Raw genomic sequence first — 17,530 nt, 5'->3', positions numbered from 1 at the left:
TCTCCATAGCTGAGGCCTCGAAACTTGAAGACCCTATTGAGTTGGCAGTCGAGGTCTAGTTCGGCCCAGGATTGGCCTTCGGCCACATTAACTTTTCCCAGGAGGAGGCGGGCTTTGGTTTCCACCTCGGCAACTGTTACGGCTATTGCAAAGCACAACCGAATAAGGAAAAGTAACAAAGCGAATGCCTTGGAAAAATAGGCCTGGGTACATACCAGGTTTTCCCATGACATCAAACTGGGGATGTCAAAGTCCTTCTGATCCTTTTGGCCTGAACAACGAGATGATCCACCCTTCGCTGAGCGGCCAGATGCCTGCAGCAAGGAACTCCTCGATAAGATTGCGGGTGCTCAGATGCTTTGAATACCTTGTGAAGGCTTCGAAGGCCTACCACTGGGCGCCCTTAATCACCACATCCGGCGCGCAATTTATCTTGAGCTCCTAGCACTTCGACGCAAGGTAGTCCTTGTTGTTTACCTTGTAGTAGAACCACCATTGCGTCCAATCCTTCGGCTATTTGTTCTTATAAGCTACAACATACGTGGCCAGATCTCCTCGCTAGGTAAAGTTTATGCAACCGTAGTGAGCTTCGGGCTGCACATTGTCAACGAAGACAGACTTCGTTGATGGTGAACCTGGTGAGCGTCAACAAAGGCCCTTGCAGATATTTTTGCTCTTTCCGACTTTGTTGCCCAGGCAAAGAGACTGAGCCAAATGATGGCGTTCAACGTCAATTGATGGAGAAAAACCTCAAAAAATTTGAGAGCCTTTGCCACCATCTTGTCGCATGGTGGGCAAAGTCCAGGTCTCAAATAATCTACGAAGACAATTGCCTCATCACCTGATGGCTCTGGAATCTCCTGATCTTTGGGAAGCCTCACCTTCAACACGTCGTTTATCAAGCCTTCTATCTTTAAACCGGCCAAAACTTCTTCGTCAACCTCCGACTTCCCAATCCAGTATGTCTTCGGCTTGCCTGACTTGCTCTTTGGAGCCAACAGGTTAGGTTATCTGGGTTTTGTTCCAAAGGGTCAAGACTGCGATGGGTTAAGGATGCCTTGGTACAGAGTGTGAAAAGCTATTCGTGCAAGTTTGAAGCAGGAGAGTTCGCAGTGAAAATGACCCACGGGGTAATGTTGCAGGAACCCTTCGGACATACCGAAGGTACCTTATGGACGCTCGACGCTACCGGAGCATGTCTTCGGCTTGCCTGACTTGCTCTTTGGAGCCAACAGGTTAGGCTATCTGGGTTTTGTTCCAAAGGGTCAAGACTGCGATGGGTTAAGGATGCCTTGGTACAGAGTGTGAAAAGCTATTCGTGCAAGTTTGAAGCAGGAGAGTTCGTAGTGAAAATGACCCACGGGGTAATGTTGCAGGAACCCTTCGGACATACCGAAGGTACCTTATGGACGCTCGACGCTACCGGAGCATGTACGGGTGCCGTGATCGGCGAAGCCTGTGTCGAGCCTTCAGAAGGTGATTGAAGGTGTTCCTTGGGCTTCGCGGGGGGAAACGGCCGAAGGGACGTTGAAGGTGTCATCATAGGTGAAGCATTCGATGTATCTTCCAAAGTCGGTAAAAGACTATCGCAAGGTGCCACAAGGAAGTCGGTCGAAGGTGCGCTGAAGGTGTCATCGGCTATAGTCCTTGAGAGCCCAAGCGAAGGGAGGACCATCGCTAGTAATTGAAGACTAAGAAAGGTATGATTATAAATAGGACATACATGCTTAGGATACCACCAAAGTATCTATGAATATGCTAGGAATATAATAGTTAGAGGGGTATTATTGTGTATTGTAACAAAAAATGGTCACGTACGGTCTATAAATATATCGTCACTGTAATAAAAAAGATATGTGATATTAATTACAGTACATAATTCCCTAGCTTGTATGTGTTTTTCACTAAACTTTCAGATTACATCTAGGTTCTGAAGGCCTACCACTTTATTAGGTTAAAGTAAGTTTCCAACTGGTAGATATACGGGCGTTGTTCGATTCCGTAGGCTGTACCTGACTGCATGTCTCAAAAGGTTGAGAGATCGTTAAAAGCTGGCAGGAGCTGCAGATTGTGAGAACCATCAAAAGAAGCTGAAGTGGAATCTTACTGGGATTTCTGAACCGAATGGCACCGCCGCGTAGAAGCCTACAGTTTCCGGACCAAGCAATCCTGCTGACCCATACTGGGAAAAATCTATGTACTCGAATTTTATTATAAGGGCGATGTTAAATTTCAGACGACTAGAGCATGTACAGCGAATTCACTTATCGATGTTAAATTTCGTTTACTTAGAGCATGTACAGCGAGTCCATGTCAGCAAGCTATTAGCCCATCAACGTTACCATTTGGGCATTGGTCTAGGTGGAGAAAAGAGCAGGCTCCACACGTGCTCGGTGCTCCACAGCTCTCATCCCCATGTGTCGGCATGAACTCTGCGCTTCCGCCGCATTACATGAAGTGAGCTTAATTCGCAGCGCCATCAGACGTAGTAGCAAACCAGTTGTCAGTTTAAGAGTCTGCTTGGAGCACATGATGAAAATCAGAGAAATAAGATGTAGTGTGAAGTGAAAAACTATAGAAATTCAAAATAGAGGAATGGAAAATTTTCGCTGTTTAGATTACAGGAATATTTTGAACGTTGAAACTTTTGCATGCAAGAAAATAGCCATTGCATATTTGCTTAAAAAAAATAGCCGTTGCACATGGTGACCGATACATTCTTGTAGCCATTGGTGCTTTGGCATTCTTGTTTCTATATAAGCTACGTATGAGGCAGCAGCTAGGCAAATTGCACACAACTACTTGTTCTTTCTGCACACAGCAATATAGCAGTCTTGTCTGATGTTCTCTCATCGATCCAGTAGGAGTTAGCTAATAAGTTTGCTTTCTATGGATACAAACTATCACTGTAGATTAAAGAACAATGGTGAATTCGTTTTTGTCATACTACCAACGTTACAAGAAGGTAGTACACCTTAGTCATCCCAAAGACAACCGATACACACATCTATCCGAAATAGAGCCACATTTATTGATGAAACTCTAAGAGGGCATGAGCTCTTAGGAAAAAGACAGTTCCATAAGTAGAGAGAGATTTTTCAAGCACTGGCCCAAAGACTACGTGAAAATGGCCTTGCTGTTTCAAGTTATGTATATGTGGAAGAGCAATTAGCTATATTCCTTTATGCAGTATTAAAGAATGTAAGCAATCGAACATTGCAAGATCAATTCTAACATAGTGGAGAAACAAGTATCCATCACTTTAGAGCAGTGCTCAATGCACTTACACAACTCGCATGCAATTATATATGCCTACCTTCTCTACACCCGCATCGAATTTTGAGACAGCCAAAATTTGCTCCATACTTCTAGGTAATCCATTTTTTATCTCTATCTTAGCAATAACAATTGAATTTGTACCTTTTATTTGAACAATGGCATTTATATATATAGAACTATATTGGTGCTATTGATGGCACCCACATGATATATCTATCTGACAACAGGAACCATATAGAAACAGAAAGCAAGGTCTATCACAAAACGTGATGGTTGCATGTGACTTTGATCTAAAGTGTGTGCATGCACATGCTGGTTGAGAGGGGTCTGCTTCTGATACAAGGGTTCTCCAGGATGCACTTAACCATGGATTTAGTGTTCCTCCTGATAAATTCTATCATGTAGATGCAGGTTATGCTAATACACCAGAATTTTTTGCTCCATATCGAGGAACTAGATATCATTTACAAGAACAAGGAAGAGCTGGACAAAAACCACAAAACCACAAGGAATTATTCAACCTTCAACATGCACAACTACGAAGTCATATAGAAAGAATTATTGGTATATTAAAGATGGGGTATCCCATATTGAAAACTGTTTCATTATATGATATTGACACACATGTTGATATATCTGTAGCTTGTTGTGTAACTCACAATTTCATACGGCTACACAATAGAGATACATCTTTGGCTCATGGTGCTACCACATATCCCAATGAAAATAACATGAAGGTTGTACCAGAAGGAGATGACCACTACAATCATAATGTGCCAACATTCAACAATTTATGACGAGCTAGAAATGAAATGCGAGAAGACATGGCAAAGAGGATGTGGGAAGATTACATTGCAAGACGAGTTCAATGATAGTAATGTAACTTAATTACCATTAATGTAACATCTACGTCCACTACAATTAGTTGGTTTGTATTGAATTTTCGTGCTAACCATCAATACTCTACAAAAGGCACTGCCATGCACATGTTAGCAGTACTCTACAAAAGACATTGCTATGTACTATGAGCATGTGAATGCAGGATGCTAATCCTATTGTCATGTACTGTAAAGACATTCCTATTACTAGCATGTGAGCATATATGCACACAAACCAAAAAGGGACCAAAATATCAGTTTGCTTATGTAAGCTAAATATGCCTAAGCAACCAACCCACTTGTAATGTGTCGCTAGAAAATGAGAGAAAAACTTCCCTGTTTGATGGGTTGTCTTTCAAGATGTCTACTGCTTTTAGCATATCTCCCAACTATACATCAGTCATCCTCTCAAGTGTCTTGATGCAATGTTTTTATGTTGAAGGGATCCTCCATTTTCTTCTCATCGATTGCCACAAACCGATCGATCTCTTCCTTTTTGAGCATCAAAAACCTCTCATGATAACTCTCTGTTGCATTAGTCATTGTGGTTTTTTGCTTTTTTGGTCGCTTACCATCAACCACCTCTGGAGTTGAATTAGATGGTCGGAGAATTCGAGTGAAGTGTTTCAGCAGATTGTTCAAGGACATGTGGCTCTAGATTTGAGGAAACTGGTGCATGTGCTCCTTGATAAGCCATTAAATGATCAAGTGGAGTGAATGCATCATTGCCAAAACCATTTTGTGTCATCCCTATTCTCATCAACATCAAAATTCAAGGACGACGCACCTGGAGCAAGGATAGTAGGTGAAGGTGATTGCAATTGCACCTCTGCAGAAACTTCTGAATGTGGTTTTGCTTTACTCGCATAATGATCCATATCACGACAACCTTTCCCTTGTGCATAACGCCATGTAAAAATTATGTCTAGACTTTAGATCAATCTTAATTGCAAGTACAATTGTGTGCATCAATAAATATAACTAATCAACTCCATAGCTTGCAACTCACCATCATATAAAGAAAATAGGTCATCATAGTATGAAAGTGACTTGTCTTGCCAAAACAGGGTGCCCCTATTTCGGCGTGCCTCCATTGTTGCCCAAACACTCTCTGGTGACACTACTATCATTCTATCATAATCCCAGCCAAATCCACTTTTAGCTAACAAATCTTTCACGGTTCGATAATCCTTCTTCAAATCTTGCTCCTTCTGTTTCACTTGATCAATGGTGTATGATAAGGAAAATGCTTGATTGAATTAAGCAACAATATTGGTCCAGGTCTCCTTACTCCATGCATTTTGTGTTCGAAATCTTGGCACATCATGATCTTTTAAGAGCGCAATAAGGCAAACCTTCATTTGGTGATTCCACTTTGCTCTAGCACTATTCTTTGAGGTCTCTAGCATGGTCAGGACATAATTTCAGAAATAACAAAGAGAGGAAGATGAATCCTGCCACAAAAAATAGCAGACATGCGCACTAATAAATAACAAAGAGAAAGCAGTTATCTGCTTGTGTAATCAATTTTGGAAGGGGAACCTTGCCAGCCATGCGCACTAATAAATCTAGCAAAGAGATTAGAGAGGGAAGGGGAGGAGAAACAAATCATGGAATAGATCTGAAAGCTTGTACTACATATGGGACCCTAATCTACAAAATTGATGTCAGATTGAAAAGAAGGCCAAGGAAAATTCTTTTTGAAGGGGAAAACCAGGTCCTTATCAGATTGAGTACCTGTTTCTTGGGAGATTTCTTTAGTTCATCTAGATCGTTATAGCGAAATTGGTCTTATTAGACTATAATTGTGATTTTGGTGATTAATGATAACATAGTCACTAGAACTAACATGTTGGTCAAGAATATATATTAGTATGTCTCATGAATACAATACATGAAGAAGCCACCGAAGTCAGGACAAAGTTTGATTGAGTTGAAAAAGTCTCAGGAAGATTTACCTCACCGGATAGTCCGTTGCAGAGGATTTTGTACTCACTGAAGTATTATATCCAGAGGCTCATAGTCTCACCGGATAGTCCGGTAAATAGGACATGAGACCACCGGAGTGTTTCTGACAAAGGGGGAGAAGACTATAGACCTCATCAGATAGTCCTGTGATCTGCACTGGGTAACACCAGAGTATTTCCTATAGAGAAGAATGCAAGTGTAAAAGACTGAAGATCAACCCACCAGATAGCCTGGTGCTTGGTTTGTGCACACCGGATTATAGCATTGTAGTATTTCTTGCAGAGGCAACTGCAAGTGTTGAAGAATGAAGAACAAACCACCGAAAGATTTGGTGCTCTAAAGATCAATGCACCAGAGCATTTCTTGCAAAGAAAAGGTGACACGATCTGGCTCAAGTTAACCCACCAGAAGGTTCGGTGACGGAGTTAAAGATCTCACTGGAGTATCCGGTATTCACAGAGGCATTGAGTGGAGTTCCAACGGCTAGTTTCTAAGGTTGTACTCACCGGATGATCCGGTGTTAGTACTGCTGTTCTCACCGGATCATTCGGTGATAACAGTCTTTCTGAGCTGTTGGGAAAAGGCTAGTTGACGGGTTTGAAGCTATAAATACCTCTCCACTCAATCATTTGAAAGTGTGGTATGCTGCTTGAGTCCAAAGAAACCCATATACACTTGATAAGACATCCAAGTCACCAAAGTGCTTAAAGTGATTCTCTAAAGCAATTAAGCACAAGATTAATAAGTGATTATTGCTTATAGCTATAGAATGTGTGTTGATAGATGATTGTTGTCTAGAGAGTAGATAAGAAGTGATCCGAACTTGTATCGAAAGATACGTCAATATCTTAGAATCTTGATGATATACCAGCATTTTGGATCTTAGTGCGTCAAGCTAGTGTGCCATTTATTTCACAGCAAATCTCTCAATTCATGGCGGGAGAGAGGAGAGAGAACGGGAGAGTCCAAAGAGCAAACGGGAGAGTCCAAAGAGCAGTGGTTCAGAGAAGAGAGCAAGAAAGATGTTTTTCTTTTGGCTTATGATGAATGTTTTATTTCTTGTGAAACGCACACACGCCATACGCTTTCCTCTGAAACAAAAGTCCGAGTTCCATCGTTTCAAACGTCCTTATACGGCTCCTGTCCAGAGAAATAGAAAACTCCGAAATTCCTCTAAAAAAAACTTTGTTCCAAACGAACCCTCCGCTACTTCCGCTGCTGCTGTCGCCGAGGATGCAAACGCAACGGGACGGGTGTGTCCTTCGCCGCGCCGTTTGGTTCGCTGCCGTTGAACCTGTTGTGATTAGTGAGAAGCACGCAGGACGACGCAGCGCGTACGGGTCTACGCAATTACGAACGCGTGTGTACGAAGCAGGTGTACGCTAGCGAATTAAGACAGGGAGGAGGCCCAGGGATGCACAAGCCGGATCACGTGTTCCCAGCCAGGAAGCAAAGCGCCCATCGATCGACGCCACGCGTATTACGCCACGGACCGCACACAGGACAGGACAGGACAGCAGCTAGAGCCGGGCCGTAGCCCACATACACGCGCGAGCGAGTCGGCAAACGCCGCCTCTGCCGGCGGGGCGCTGGCCTCGGGCGGTCTTGGCGTGCGCTGCCGTGCCACGCGTGTGGCCGCGGAACCAAGCGATTCCGCTCCGGCTGTCGCGCAGCTCGCACGCCGCCTCGTCTGTGGAATGCCTAGCGGGCGGCACGGGCGATCGCGTTCGGCTCCGGGGTGCACGATGCGTTGGCCGGGAAGTCCTGCGCTACCGCCGTGCCACGGCTGGTCGATTCTGATTCTACGCCACGCCGTTTCTTACAGACTGTTGACCGGCCTGCCAAGGCACTAGCAGTACTGCTACACTGTGTACTTGTGTGGCACAGTAGAGCGTGCACTGTTCATACCGTTCCATACTGTGTACAACAGTATCAAGGGCTATGTGAGTGGTAGACATACTCCCCTCGAGAAAACAAGGAGCGGTGTATATGTCCGTTACTGTTTCATTCCGTAGACTGCACCTGGCTGCATGCTTCAAAAGGTAGGTAGATCGTTAAAAGTTGGCAGAAGCAGCAGATGTCAGCGCCATCACAAGAAACCGAGATCTTATTGGGATTTCTGAACCGAACGGCACCGCCGCATCGACCAAGCAACTTCGATCCTAGTAGTTTTTACCTCCATTTCCAGGGTTACTCGGTACAACTTACGACCAAGCAATCCTGCTGTTCCAGGACGGGGCAATCCAAACAGAGCCTTACCAATACCCTTAGACAGAGACCGCCTAGAACCGAAATGAACTACTAGTAGCCTTCAATGTATCTGCCTATCTACGTAGGGTGTATACATTACATACTGTACTTTCCCAGCAAAAAACTGCCGTAACACACAGCTGGTTCTCTGGTCCAAAAGGAAAATACAAACAGTGCGAGGAAGGCCAGTGTCATTGTTCCTCGTGTACGTCTGTCTCATCGTATATCTCCTCCTGCATCACCGGGAAAAAAATTAGAACAAAGGATATAATAAATGTTGGAAAACATCCATTGTGGGATAACATAACACTAACATTGCTTAAGTACACACACTGGAGCATTCTTTTGAGGTTAACAAAACGAACATGCATACGTAGCTGTTTCTAGGTATCCCTGAACTAGATCATACTAATGATTTACTTACCCAGTAGAACATAGGGCATTTAAGTTCAGAACATCTTATGATTTTGAACTACGAAAATTATCTCTATAATTTTGTCAATTAGATAAACATCTAGTTTACATGCACTAGCATATGGCAAAGATTATAGACGATAAAACAGTTTACTCGACAGCCTAAATAAAATTTAGCCATTTGCAGACCACTGACCTGAAGAAGCTCTTCTATGACATCCTCCATGGTTATGATACCAACAGCCTCTTCATCTTCACTCAATGTGGGCAAGGGCTCTTCATCTATCTGCAGAACATTTGATTGATCTTTGGACCATTTTTTAGGCCTAATTCCCCTATTTGAGTTCTGAGTGTTAGGGTAGCTCTTCCATCTTCGCAGCGGTGGTGGAAGGTTCTTCACAACCTTTTCGCTATTCTTATCATCAATGGCAATGGTCACCTCTTTGTTCCACACCCAAAGAAAGCAAAGCAAAGGGAAAGTGAGACATATTGAGAAGATAATGCATGCCAGATGCAAGTTACTGAGGAGTAATGACTATGTTGGAGCTCACCGAGAGTTCCACCATCATTGGCAGGTTGTTCAGCTGGGTAACTCGAATCGTTTTTCCTTATGACTACTGCCATGTGGCTATGGCCTTTCTGAAATTCATTTAGGATGTCGTAGAGGGGCATATCTTCTAGAACACTGACATTTAACATGGTGCATATGTGTTAGCTTAGCTGAATATATATATATATATATATATATATATATATATATATATATATATATATATATATATGCTACCATAATATGTTCCAAAATATGACATGCAAAGCAAAAGGCCTCCGACTTTTGAGTTTCTCAAGAAATAACTATTCAGTTTCTATATTCAAACTTCCACTTGATGCATTTAAGACAGATGTTTAATAGCTGTCGCTCACATAATAGCCTAATTATACATATCAGAGATACGGATGTTCTTTCAACACCACGCCTGTAGATGACAAGATTAACAAAAGAAAACCTGCCTGCAATTATGGTACAGGCCATAATAGTTATTTTAGGGCCCATTCTACAGTGAAGTCATGGCAGGAAGAAACAGGTTTACTTGTGGAGAATCATGGACAGTGTTGTAGGTCTTTCTTCCCAAGCAGCGGTCCACAATAATAAATTGATAGAGACAGGATTATAATGAACTACAGAAATCATCTAAAAGTGTTGCATAGAAATAATTTATATATATTACCGTGGAATTTTGCGGATAGTTACACTTTTTATGGGAACCTCTTCATCAGCGTTAACGGATAATAAATTCTTCACCTGAAAATTCACAATGCATTTTACATGAATATAGTACAATTACAATCTGAAACATTAAAGATAAATAAATTTATATAACAGATGTAAGCCACTAACATTAACATATGCATCATAAATATGTCTAAAACACACATTCTTTTAAATTTTATTGGTGGTTCATACAAGAGACACTATAACAAAATCCGCATTTCTTGTAAATGCCACACATGCAAGTGTCTTTGGTGTTTCTTGCTATCAAAATAATCAACCTATTTACATGTTTCATCCTTTTCTAAATCACAGTTAAACCAAGCCTTGAGTATCTACATGAACTGCAGGTAAATTCAAATTTTGTAACAAAATAACAAATTATGCTATGCCTCTACAGCTCAATGCATGATTCATGATTGCCTCGCTCCACAGACTGCTATCCTAGGTAAGAATACAAGTATAAACAGTTCATTCAGAACAAACTCTAAATACTCCAATAGTTATGCTGTCAACCTACTCGGCTCGGATTGACAATGACAACCCTGCTTGCCCTGTTCCCCTGCCATTTACCTGGAATCTCTCCTGAACTTTTTGAATGTTCTATTCGCTGGTACCCTAATCAGTAATCCTTGTGTTATGGCTAATCTATGCTACTCAAAGATCAAATAAGAACGAAAAACTGTTGGATGCCAAATTTTAGACAGTAGATACTAGAATTTTCAAATATATATTTTTTTAAGAAAAGTAGCTTATTTTAACAGCAGGTGACATTACCAATATCAATCCAATAATATTTGTCTTCTTTTCATAATAAACTGGCACTCTGCTATGCCCTTTCTCAAGGACCTCTTGCATTAGTGCCCTGTGGAAAAGAAAGTACAAACAATTAGGGCAGTCCGTTTAACAAAAAATCTGCAAAGCAGTAACACATTGTTTAACAAAAATCATATGTAAAATTAGATATAACCCAGTACCTGTCAAGTTTTGCGTTTATATCAATTGCAAAGGTTTGACATAATGGTGTCATAGCATCTTTAGCTTTCTTTTCAGTGAGTTCGAGAGCTCCAGCTATTATGGTAGTTTCATCATGGGTTAACTCTCCACCCTTACCAGCCTGTTTCAATTACAAAATAAGTAACATAGTTAATAAATACTTAACATAATTCAAAGATCATAAACTTGCAATCTAAAATATATATTAGTATTGCATACACACACAAGAAATCTATAAGCCTCACTAAGTCTATCTTTTGACACACTATTCAATCAATTGATCATACAAATACCATAAGCTGCCCCACTAACCCTCACTAGAATTTTATGTTGGGGCATAATATGTAGCTTGCATATCTAACAAGTTGACCAGCTGCATTCAAGCACCTAACAAGTAAAAAGAAAGAAAACAACCAGCAGAAATTGTTCATAGCATATACATCCTAATCGTATCTAGATTGGATAGTACAAGGAGGCTTCACTTGTCCTCCATTGAATACACATCTAGACAAGGAAATCACCCACTGATTGCAGAACTTCTCCAAACTTACTGTCTAGTATATATGGCTTGAAAAGCACAGATGTTTTGATTCAACAACAAATAGATCTATCTAGATTATACATACACTAGTGATATGACTTGAAGATCACAACTGTTTTGATTCAACAACAAATAGACCTATCTAGATTACACATACTGTAGTGATTTAAATAATGCTCTCAAATCCTTGCACCGTGTAAATAAATCTTCATCTCCTAACTAGCGCAGAGCCTGAGCAGTTCATCTTCTGCACCTTTTGTTAAATCAAGCCCACCAAAAATATCCTTGTAATGTTAACTGACCAAAGCACCTTGCCTAGATCATTCCACTCAACGCAAATCTATTATGGACATTGTCGGTGTATGGAGTATAGGGATACTCTGGAAAAAGGATCCTCTAAGGAACATAAGAACCAGAGATGCGTATTTCCTAAATTAGGAAGTTCCGCGACCAGTACGAGGCTTAACGCGACCAGCCTCATTGGGACCTTGCCTGAACCCGCGACAAGCCCCACTGGTAGCAGGGTCGGACCTAACACAAACTATCCAATCACATTTATTGATATCTACTCAGGTGTTTTTTCCTTTCCCGGGCACCTTCCCCTACGAACAGTCATGGACGGTGCAGAAGGGTAGTGTCCCGTCCTGTGGTATTAAATGCTACGGGGTGAGGCAGTGCAGACCAGCACGGCGCCGCATAACGGATGGGACGATGTCAGCAAGCCGGTCAGGCAAGTTGATAACTCCGTATACAAGTGGCAGGCAGAGCACCCGGACGGGACGGCGTGACAGCCAAAGATCTACGGCGCACGACGAGGGGATGTATCAAATCCTCAGGGCAAGTGGGCACGTTTTGTCCTATGTAATGACGGCTAGGGTTAGATATTAAGATGAGCAGGAGTCCTCTGTTTGGACCCACGTGTAAGTTCTCCTCCCTCCTATATAAAGGGATGAGGATCCCGTTTATAAGGGAAGAGGAAAAAAGTCTGACAACTAGTTAGAATACCCTTTGTAACTCACTCAGATCATCCATAAACACAACACACAGGACGTAGGGTTATTATCCTCCGGGAGACCCGAACCTATATAACTCATCGCGTCTCAGAGTTCGTCACACACACAATTCATCATGTGCTTCACCAAACCCCGGCTCATCAACTCCTCGTGTTCCCGAAACGTCGTTCACGCACCCACTGTCCAACATACTCCGGAATCACTGTTAGGATTAACCCTCGACATTTAGCGCGCCAGGTAGGGAGGTGTGTTTCGTCGTTTCAACAAGTTCAAAGAAAATCAATCAGGCTACCCATGGTCTAATCCATGGCAACCGCGAAGTCCCGTTCCAAGGACCCTGGTCGCCGCGAAGTATTCGTCATGGGGTACCATCCGGATGAACTCAGATGGGATGGACAAGATGGATACCCACCTGGGATGGGACAAGGTGGAGGCTGTGAGATATTACATATTACTGATAAAAGGTTTACAAATGATATCCTCAACAAAAATACAGTTGCTTGAAAAGCAACAGCACTATGTAACTGAATTTAAACATTACCATTTTAATTTATTAAAAGTTAAAACATTGTCTAAATGAATACCCATATCTACACTATGTTTCAGTAGTTGACCTCCCTTGGGAAAGATGCAACAACTATCTCTAGTTGGTGATCAAATTGCACTGGGATCCAACCAAGATTGGATAATATTAGCGATTGTAATACCAACAAATGTTACAGTCTAGTGTCAATTTCAGATTGCAAGTCCACGATCAGTGTAGCTTCACAACAAAGGAACATTTGCATTATGAACTTACTATTTGGAAGACAATATAATCAGCATACCTCATTTCCGTGCAGAGTGACAAGTGTTTTTAGCTCAGCTCTACGGAAGAGGGCTGTATGACCATGACCCAGGACATAATCCAGTAACTGAAACAGAAAGGAAAAGAGTGTTCAGTCCATATATATTGGAGAACTTGTCCCATAATGATAACACACTCGATCTGGGAGTATACATATTACCTTGCTTATAGGATAGGCAACAGGAAAGCAGATCCAAACAAGCACACGGACTAATGGAGCAACTGAGGCACCAATAGCTAGTCCATAATGTGAGCAGACGGACTGCGGTAAGATCTGTGGATACCAAAATGTTAGAGCAGCATAGCATGCTTGAGACTTGCAGATGGTCATCAACAAGTAAAATTCAGATGATTCACCTCACCAAACAGCAGAATCAGTGTCACTGAGATCAAAATCGCACCCCAAGCAGTCACCAAGCTATCAAGGAATATGGGCAAAGCCTAATATAAAGACAGAGGCATCTCATCACAACAAATTTATTGGGGGATCTTGAACTCAAATTATCTAAAAATAACTCGAAGTAAATAGCGGCACCTCCATGGATGCGGCATTGCAGATCAGAAGAGTGCATAGCAGAAGGTGCTGGTTCTTCACAACAGGCAAAATCTTAGCTGCAATAATGGGGGAAACGTAGTGTCAGTAGCACTGGAAAAGACATCCAACGAGATAATTCGCAGTAGATACTTGCTGCAGGTTATCCCAAAGAAAAGTTAATACCTTTGCATTTAATTCCGCAAATAATATATCCTAGAGCTCTTTTTCCAGCTATTTCGATGCGCCGAAATAGCACAACATAACAGCAAAAACCTAACTGAAGACCACAGCTTTTTACCTTGTACTACTAAAAGCCACAACCTCACACATTTTTTTACTTCTATTATGCACTAACTCTCGCTTCACACAAGAACAACAAAGAATTGTCTCTTCTTTTGAAAAATAAAAACAGCTGAACATCAAAACATTGAACCAGAAATTTGGCTTTTCGACATTAGGTTTAGACAGGCACACTGAAACCAAGCCAGTGCACCATTTCATTATGTCTGGAGAAAATAACAATCCAGGCTGAACATCAAAAAAATCACAACCCAGGCCGCTTGCCAGATGATCAAGTACAGTCATATCCCAGGTGATAAAGTTCAATCACACGATGGCCAATACACAAGATGGTTCGGGCAACCAGATGACTAGCATGGATCGATCAAGCAAAAAAGCGAAATGGCTCATCAGTTGAGATGTCCGATACCGCGATCCATCCACCTCAACAGTTCCCTAGTTTTACGACCATCCACCGATTCCTCAAGGCAACACGCATATTCTATTGTTCATTCATGGATTAATATTTGCTAACTCGAACCAACACCCGGAAGCTGTTCGACGAAATGCCAAGCCAGTCCAGGTAGCCGAGCAGCAAAACCCGACCAACCGCCCACCTAAATCTGGCACCGCACACGCCCGCGTCACGACACCTAACAGGCTACAGGCCGGAGCGCAAAAACCGAACGGACCCGGAGCGCCCGCCGCGCGCGAGACCACGGGCGGCGAAGGCCAGCGCCGGCGTACGTGTGGGTGTCGGGCGGAAGCGAGCTGGAGGACGCGGAATGCCGTACCTGCGTGCTTGCGGTCCTGTTCGGTGCCGGACTTGGCGAGGACCTCGAGGTCGACGAGGCTGAGGGACATGAGCCCCAGGGTGAGGCCCGACATGAGGCCCGCGAAGAGCACCAGTGCGACGATGATGACGATGTGCTCGAAGAATCCGGCCTCACAGCAGTGGTACTCCACCGCCATCCACCGCCCGCCCGCTCCCTAACTCCCCGCCTCTCTTCCTCCTCGCGCGACCAGAAGCTTCTTCCTCCTCCTCGCGCGAGGTCTCCACCGCCCCCTACTCGCTTGCTATTCCCTCCGATTGCGTCGCCAGTTTCCTTCTTTATTTAGGAGCGTGCGTGCGTCAACTGTGCAGTGAGGTGGTGGCCGGAGGAGGCGTGGCGCGGTGGCCACGCGACGGGTGGCCACCGCCGAGGTGCTGACATGTGGGCCAGGCGGACGCTCGTGCTGGCCCACTTGGCCGGATTATAGTGGCCTTGGTACAGGATTGTCTCGCTGCAGGTGGAGCCGTTCCTAATTGGGCCTGAAAGTCAGTGAGATCAAGGCGTGTTGGTTACTTGGTTTAGCCGCGTGATTCCGTGGGGTGTGGGGGAAATTGCTGCTAGACACCTGCGCTGGCTTGTGGGCTGTCGGCATGTGCCGGATGCTTCCGTGGGGCCGGTCTATGGACAGGTGGTGCGAGTGGAACGAGGACGTCCCGAGCAGCTGCTACAGTACTATTGCTCTTGCAAAGTCCCGAGGACCCGAGCTTCCGTGGGGCCGGTCTATGTGGACAAGTGGTGCGAGTAGCGCCCCCTTCAAACGATGGCCAAGCATATTCCGCGAAAATCGTTCTATTTCGTATAAAATTAGTATAAATCCAACTTTTTGGGAGGAAGAAAATCATGTATTCCTGTTCCATCTACAATTCTGCCTTATCTTTTACCCATTGCATATGAGTCTTCTTGTTTTCCTACATGATTAAATTATGTAAGGTCACGTGGATATGAGTAGTTAGGAATATACATGCACATATATGTTAGATAGTATTGTACGTTCTCACCAAGGAAAGGTCTTGTGCCCTCTAACCTATATTTATGCATGTGTGTTAGTAGTAGAGGTGTAGATATAAGTGTGCGTAGATATATACTTCTTGGTTGTACCTAAAAAAAAGTTAGGTAAGTTCATTTTTGGTACCATATACTACTAGCTAACTCCATGTCAGAAGCTAAAACGAGCGAATATATACTTCCTGGTTGTACCTCTCAAAAAAAAAAGTTATGTAAGGTCATTTTTGGTACCATATACTGCTAACTAACTCCATGTCAGAAGCTAAAACGAGCGATAGTATTTTGAAAGTAAGTAGCACGCTCTCCGTCCTCGCATGCGTGGTAAGTGTGTGTGCATCTTTTGTGCAATGGATTGGAGTCAATAATGCTCGGCGAAATGCTACGAGAAAGTTGGGCAGGCGCCTGCTCCACGACGGAGCGGCGTTGCTCGCTTGCATGCTGGGCGCGTGGTGCACGGAGGTGCCATGGAGTACGGAGCTACCAAGTTGGACAGATCCTCTGTATTGGATCCTCTGTGGCTGCCTGCATCTAGCGTTATTAGGGTCCACGCTACCAGCAGCCTACTACTGTATCGTGTGAACATTAGGAACGCATAACCATTTGTATTTTTTTTTCTGATGCAGACTGCAACGGGCCGCAGATCAGCAAATCACACATGATCTTTTTAGTTTGCTCTTGTGCGACTTTTTAACATGAAAATAACTGGGTTTAGCAGCAGGAATGTCGCCATCTGCAGAGGACGGATTCGGAGTTTCGCACACGACGTATCACACGTAGCAGGAGTACTAGCTAGGAAAAAAAAAAGCACGGTCTTTAACGGGAAAGCCAGCACGGCGAACATATGCAACTGTTTCAGCTCTCCATTTCAACTTTTCAAGTGCCAGCTAGAACTCTGCAACCTACGAACGTGTTAACCCGTAGATGCTAACTTTTCTGCATCCTTCTGACGTGGGAGATTTCGAGAAGATGAGATGGACGTCCTGGAAGAAAGGGAGATGATAACAGGCCACAAAGCACTGTCATTTAGACTCAGTTTGTTTCAGCTTCGGATTCTGGCTTTCATTTTATAATTCGAAGCTGAAATAAATAGACAACTTTTGGTTATAGCTTTTTAAAATCTGCTGGTTGAATTATGAGAATCTGAGAAGCTGGTTTTCCTCAGCTTTTGATAGATTGTGAAAGTCTATTTTACTAAATTGTCTATTAAATTTTTTTAATCTACAGTCTAAAAAATTTTTACAATCCAGCTTTTCACAATCCAATTTTTATAAACTGCTTTTCAGAATCTCTAGCTGAAACAAACATACCCTTAAACTTGTAACCGCACGCTACCCTCCTTCCGGCTTCCCTTGTTGCTATGTTCTGTGAGAACGGTAGCTCAGTGAAATGGATAATAGTACTATATATAGTCAGTTGGACTGG

The 17,530-nt window shown here is 43.1% G+C and overlaps 1 protein-coding gene across 1 annotated transcript; it reads right to left on the bottom strand.

The window, feature by feature from the left end:
* Window positions 1-8,203: 8,203 nt before the first annotated feature.
* LOC133913027 (DUF21 domain-containing protein At2g14520-like) lies at window positions 8,204-15,497 on the bottom strand. Its single transcript, XM_062356057.1, has 11 exons — window positions 15,065-15,497; window positions 13,992-14,068; window positions 13,814-13,897; window positions 13,617-13,730; window positions 13,437-13,523; window positions 11,037-11,176; window positions 10,837-10,924; window positions 10,019-10,092; window positions 9,341-9,474; window positions 8,986-9,230; window positions 8,204-8,608 (listed from the first exon to the last, which is right to left on the bottom strand). Exons 1-11 carry the CDS (start codon window positions 15,240-15,242, stop codon window positions 8,567-8,569), a joined length of 1,263 nt encoding a protein of 420 aa, XP_062212041.1. The 5' UTR covers window positions 15,243-15,497; the 3' UTR covers window positions 8,204-8,566.
* Window positions 15,498-17,530: the final 2,033 nt, after the last annotated feature.

This window comes from Phragmites australis, chromosome 3 (genome assembly GCF_958298935.1).
Source record: "Phragmites australis chromosome 3, lpPhrAust1.1, whole genome shotgun sequence".
Lineage (NCBI taxonomy): Eukaryota > Viridiplantae > Streptophyta > Magnoliopsida > Poales > Poaceae > Phragmites > Phragmites australis.
The sequence above is the reverse complement of the archived record's forward strand: the minus strand, read 5'-3'. Positions and strand labels throughout refer to the sequence as shown.

What these genes read in the sequence shown, in the direction of transcription:
- LOC133913027 (XM_062356057.1), bottom strand. Translation starts at nt 15,242, where the DNA reads ATGGCGGTGGAGTACCACTGCTGTGAGGCCGGATTCTTCGAGCACATC. An exon ending in TCACTCTGCACGGAAATGAG is followed by an intron (nt 11,177 to 13,436) that starts GTATGCTGATTA and finishes TAATTGAAACAG; the next exon opens with GCTGGTAAGGGTGGAGAGTT. An exon ending in TCATAGAAGAGCTTCTTCAG is followed by an intron (nt 8,609 to 8,985) that starts GTCAGTGGTCTG and finishes CCGGTGATGCAG; the next exon opens with GAGGAGATATACGATGAGAC.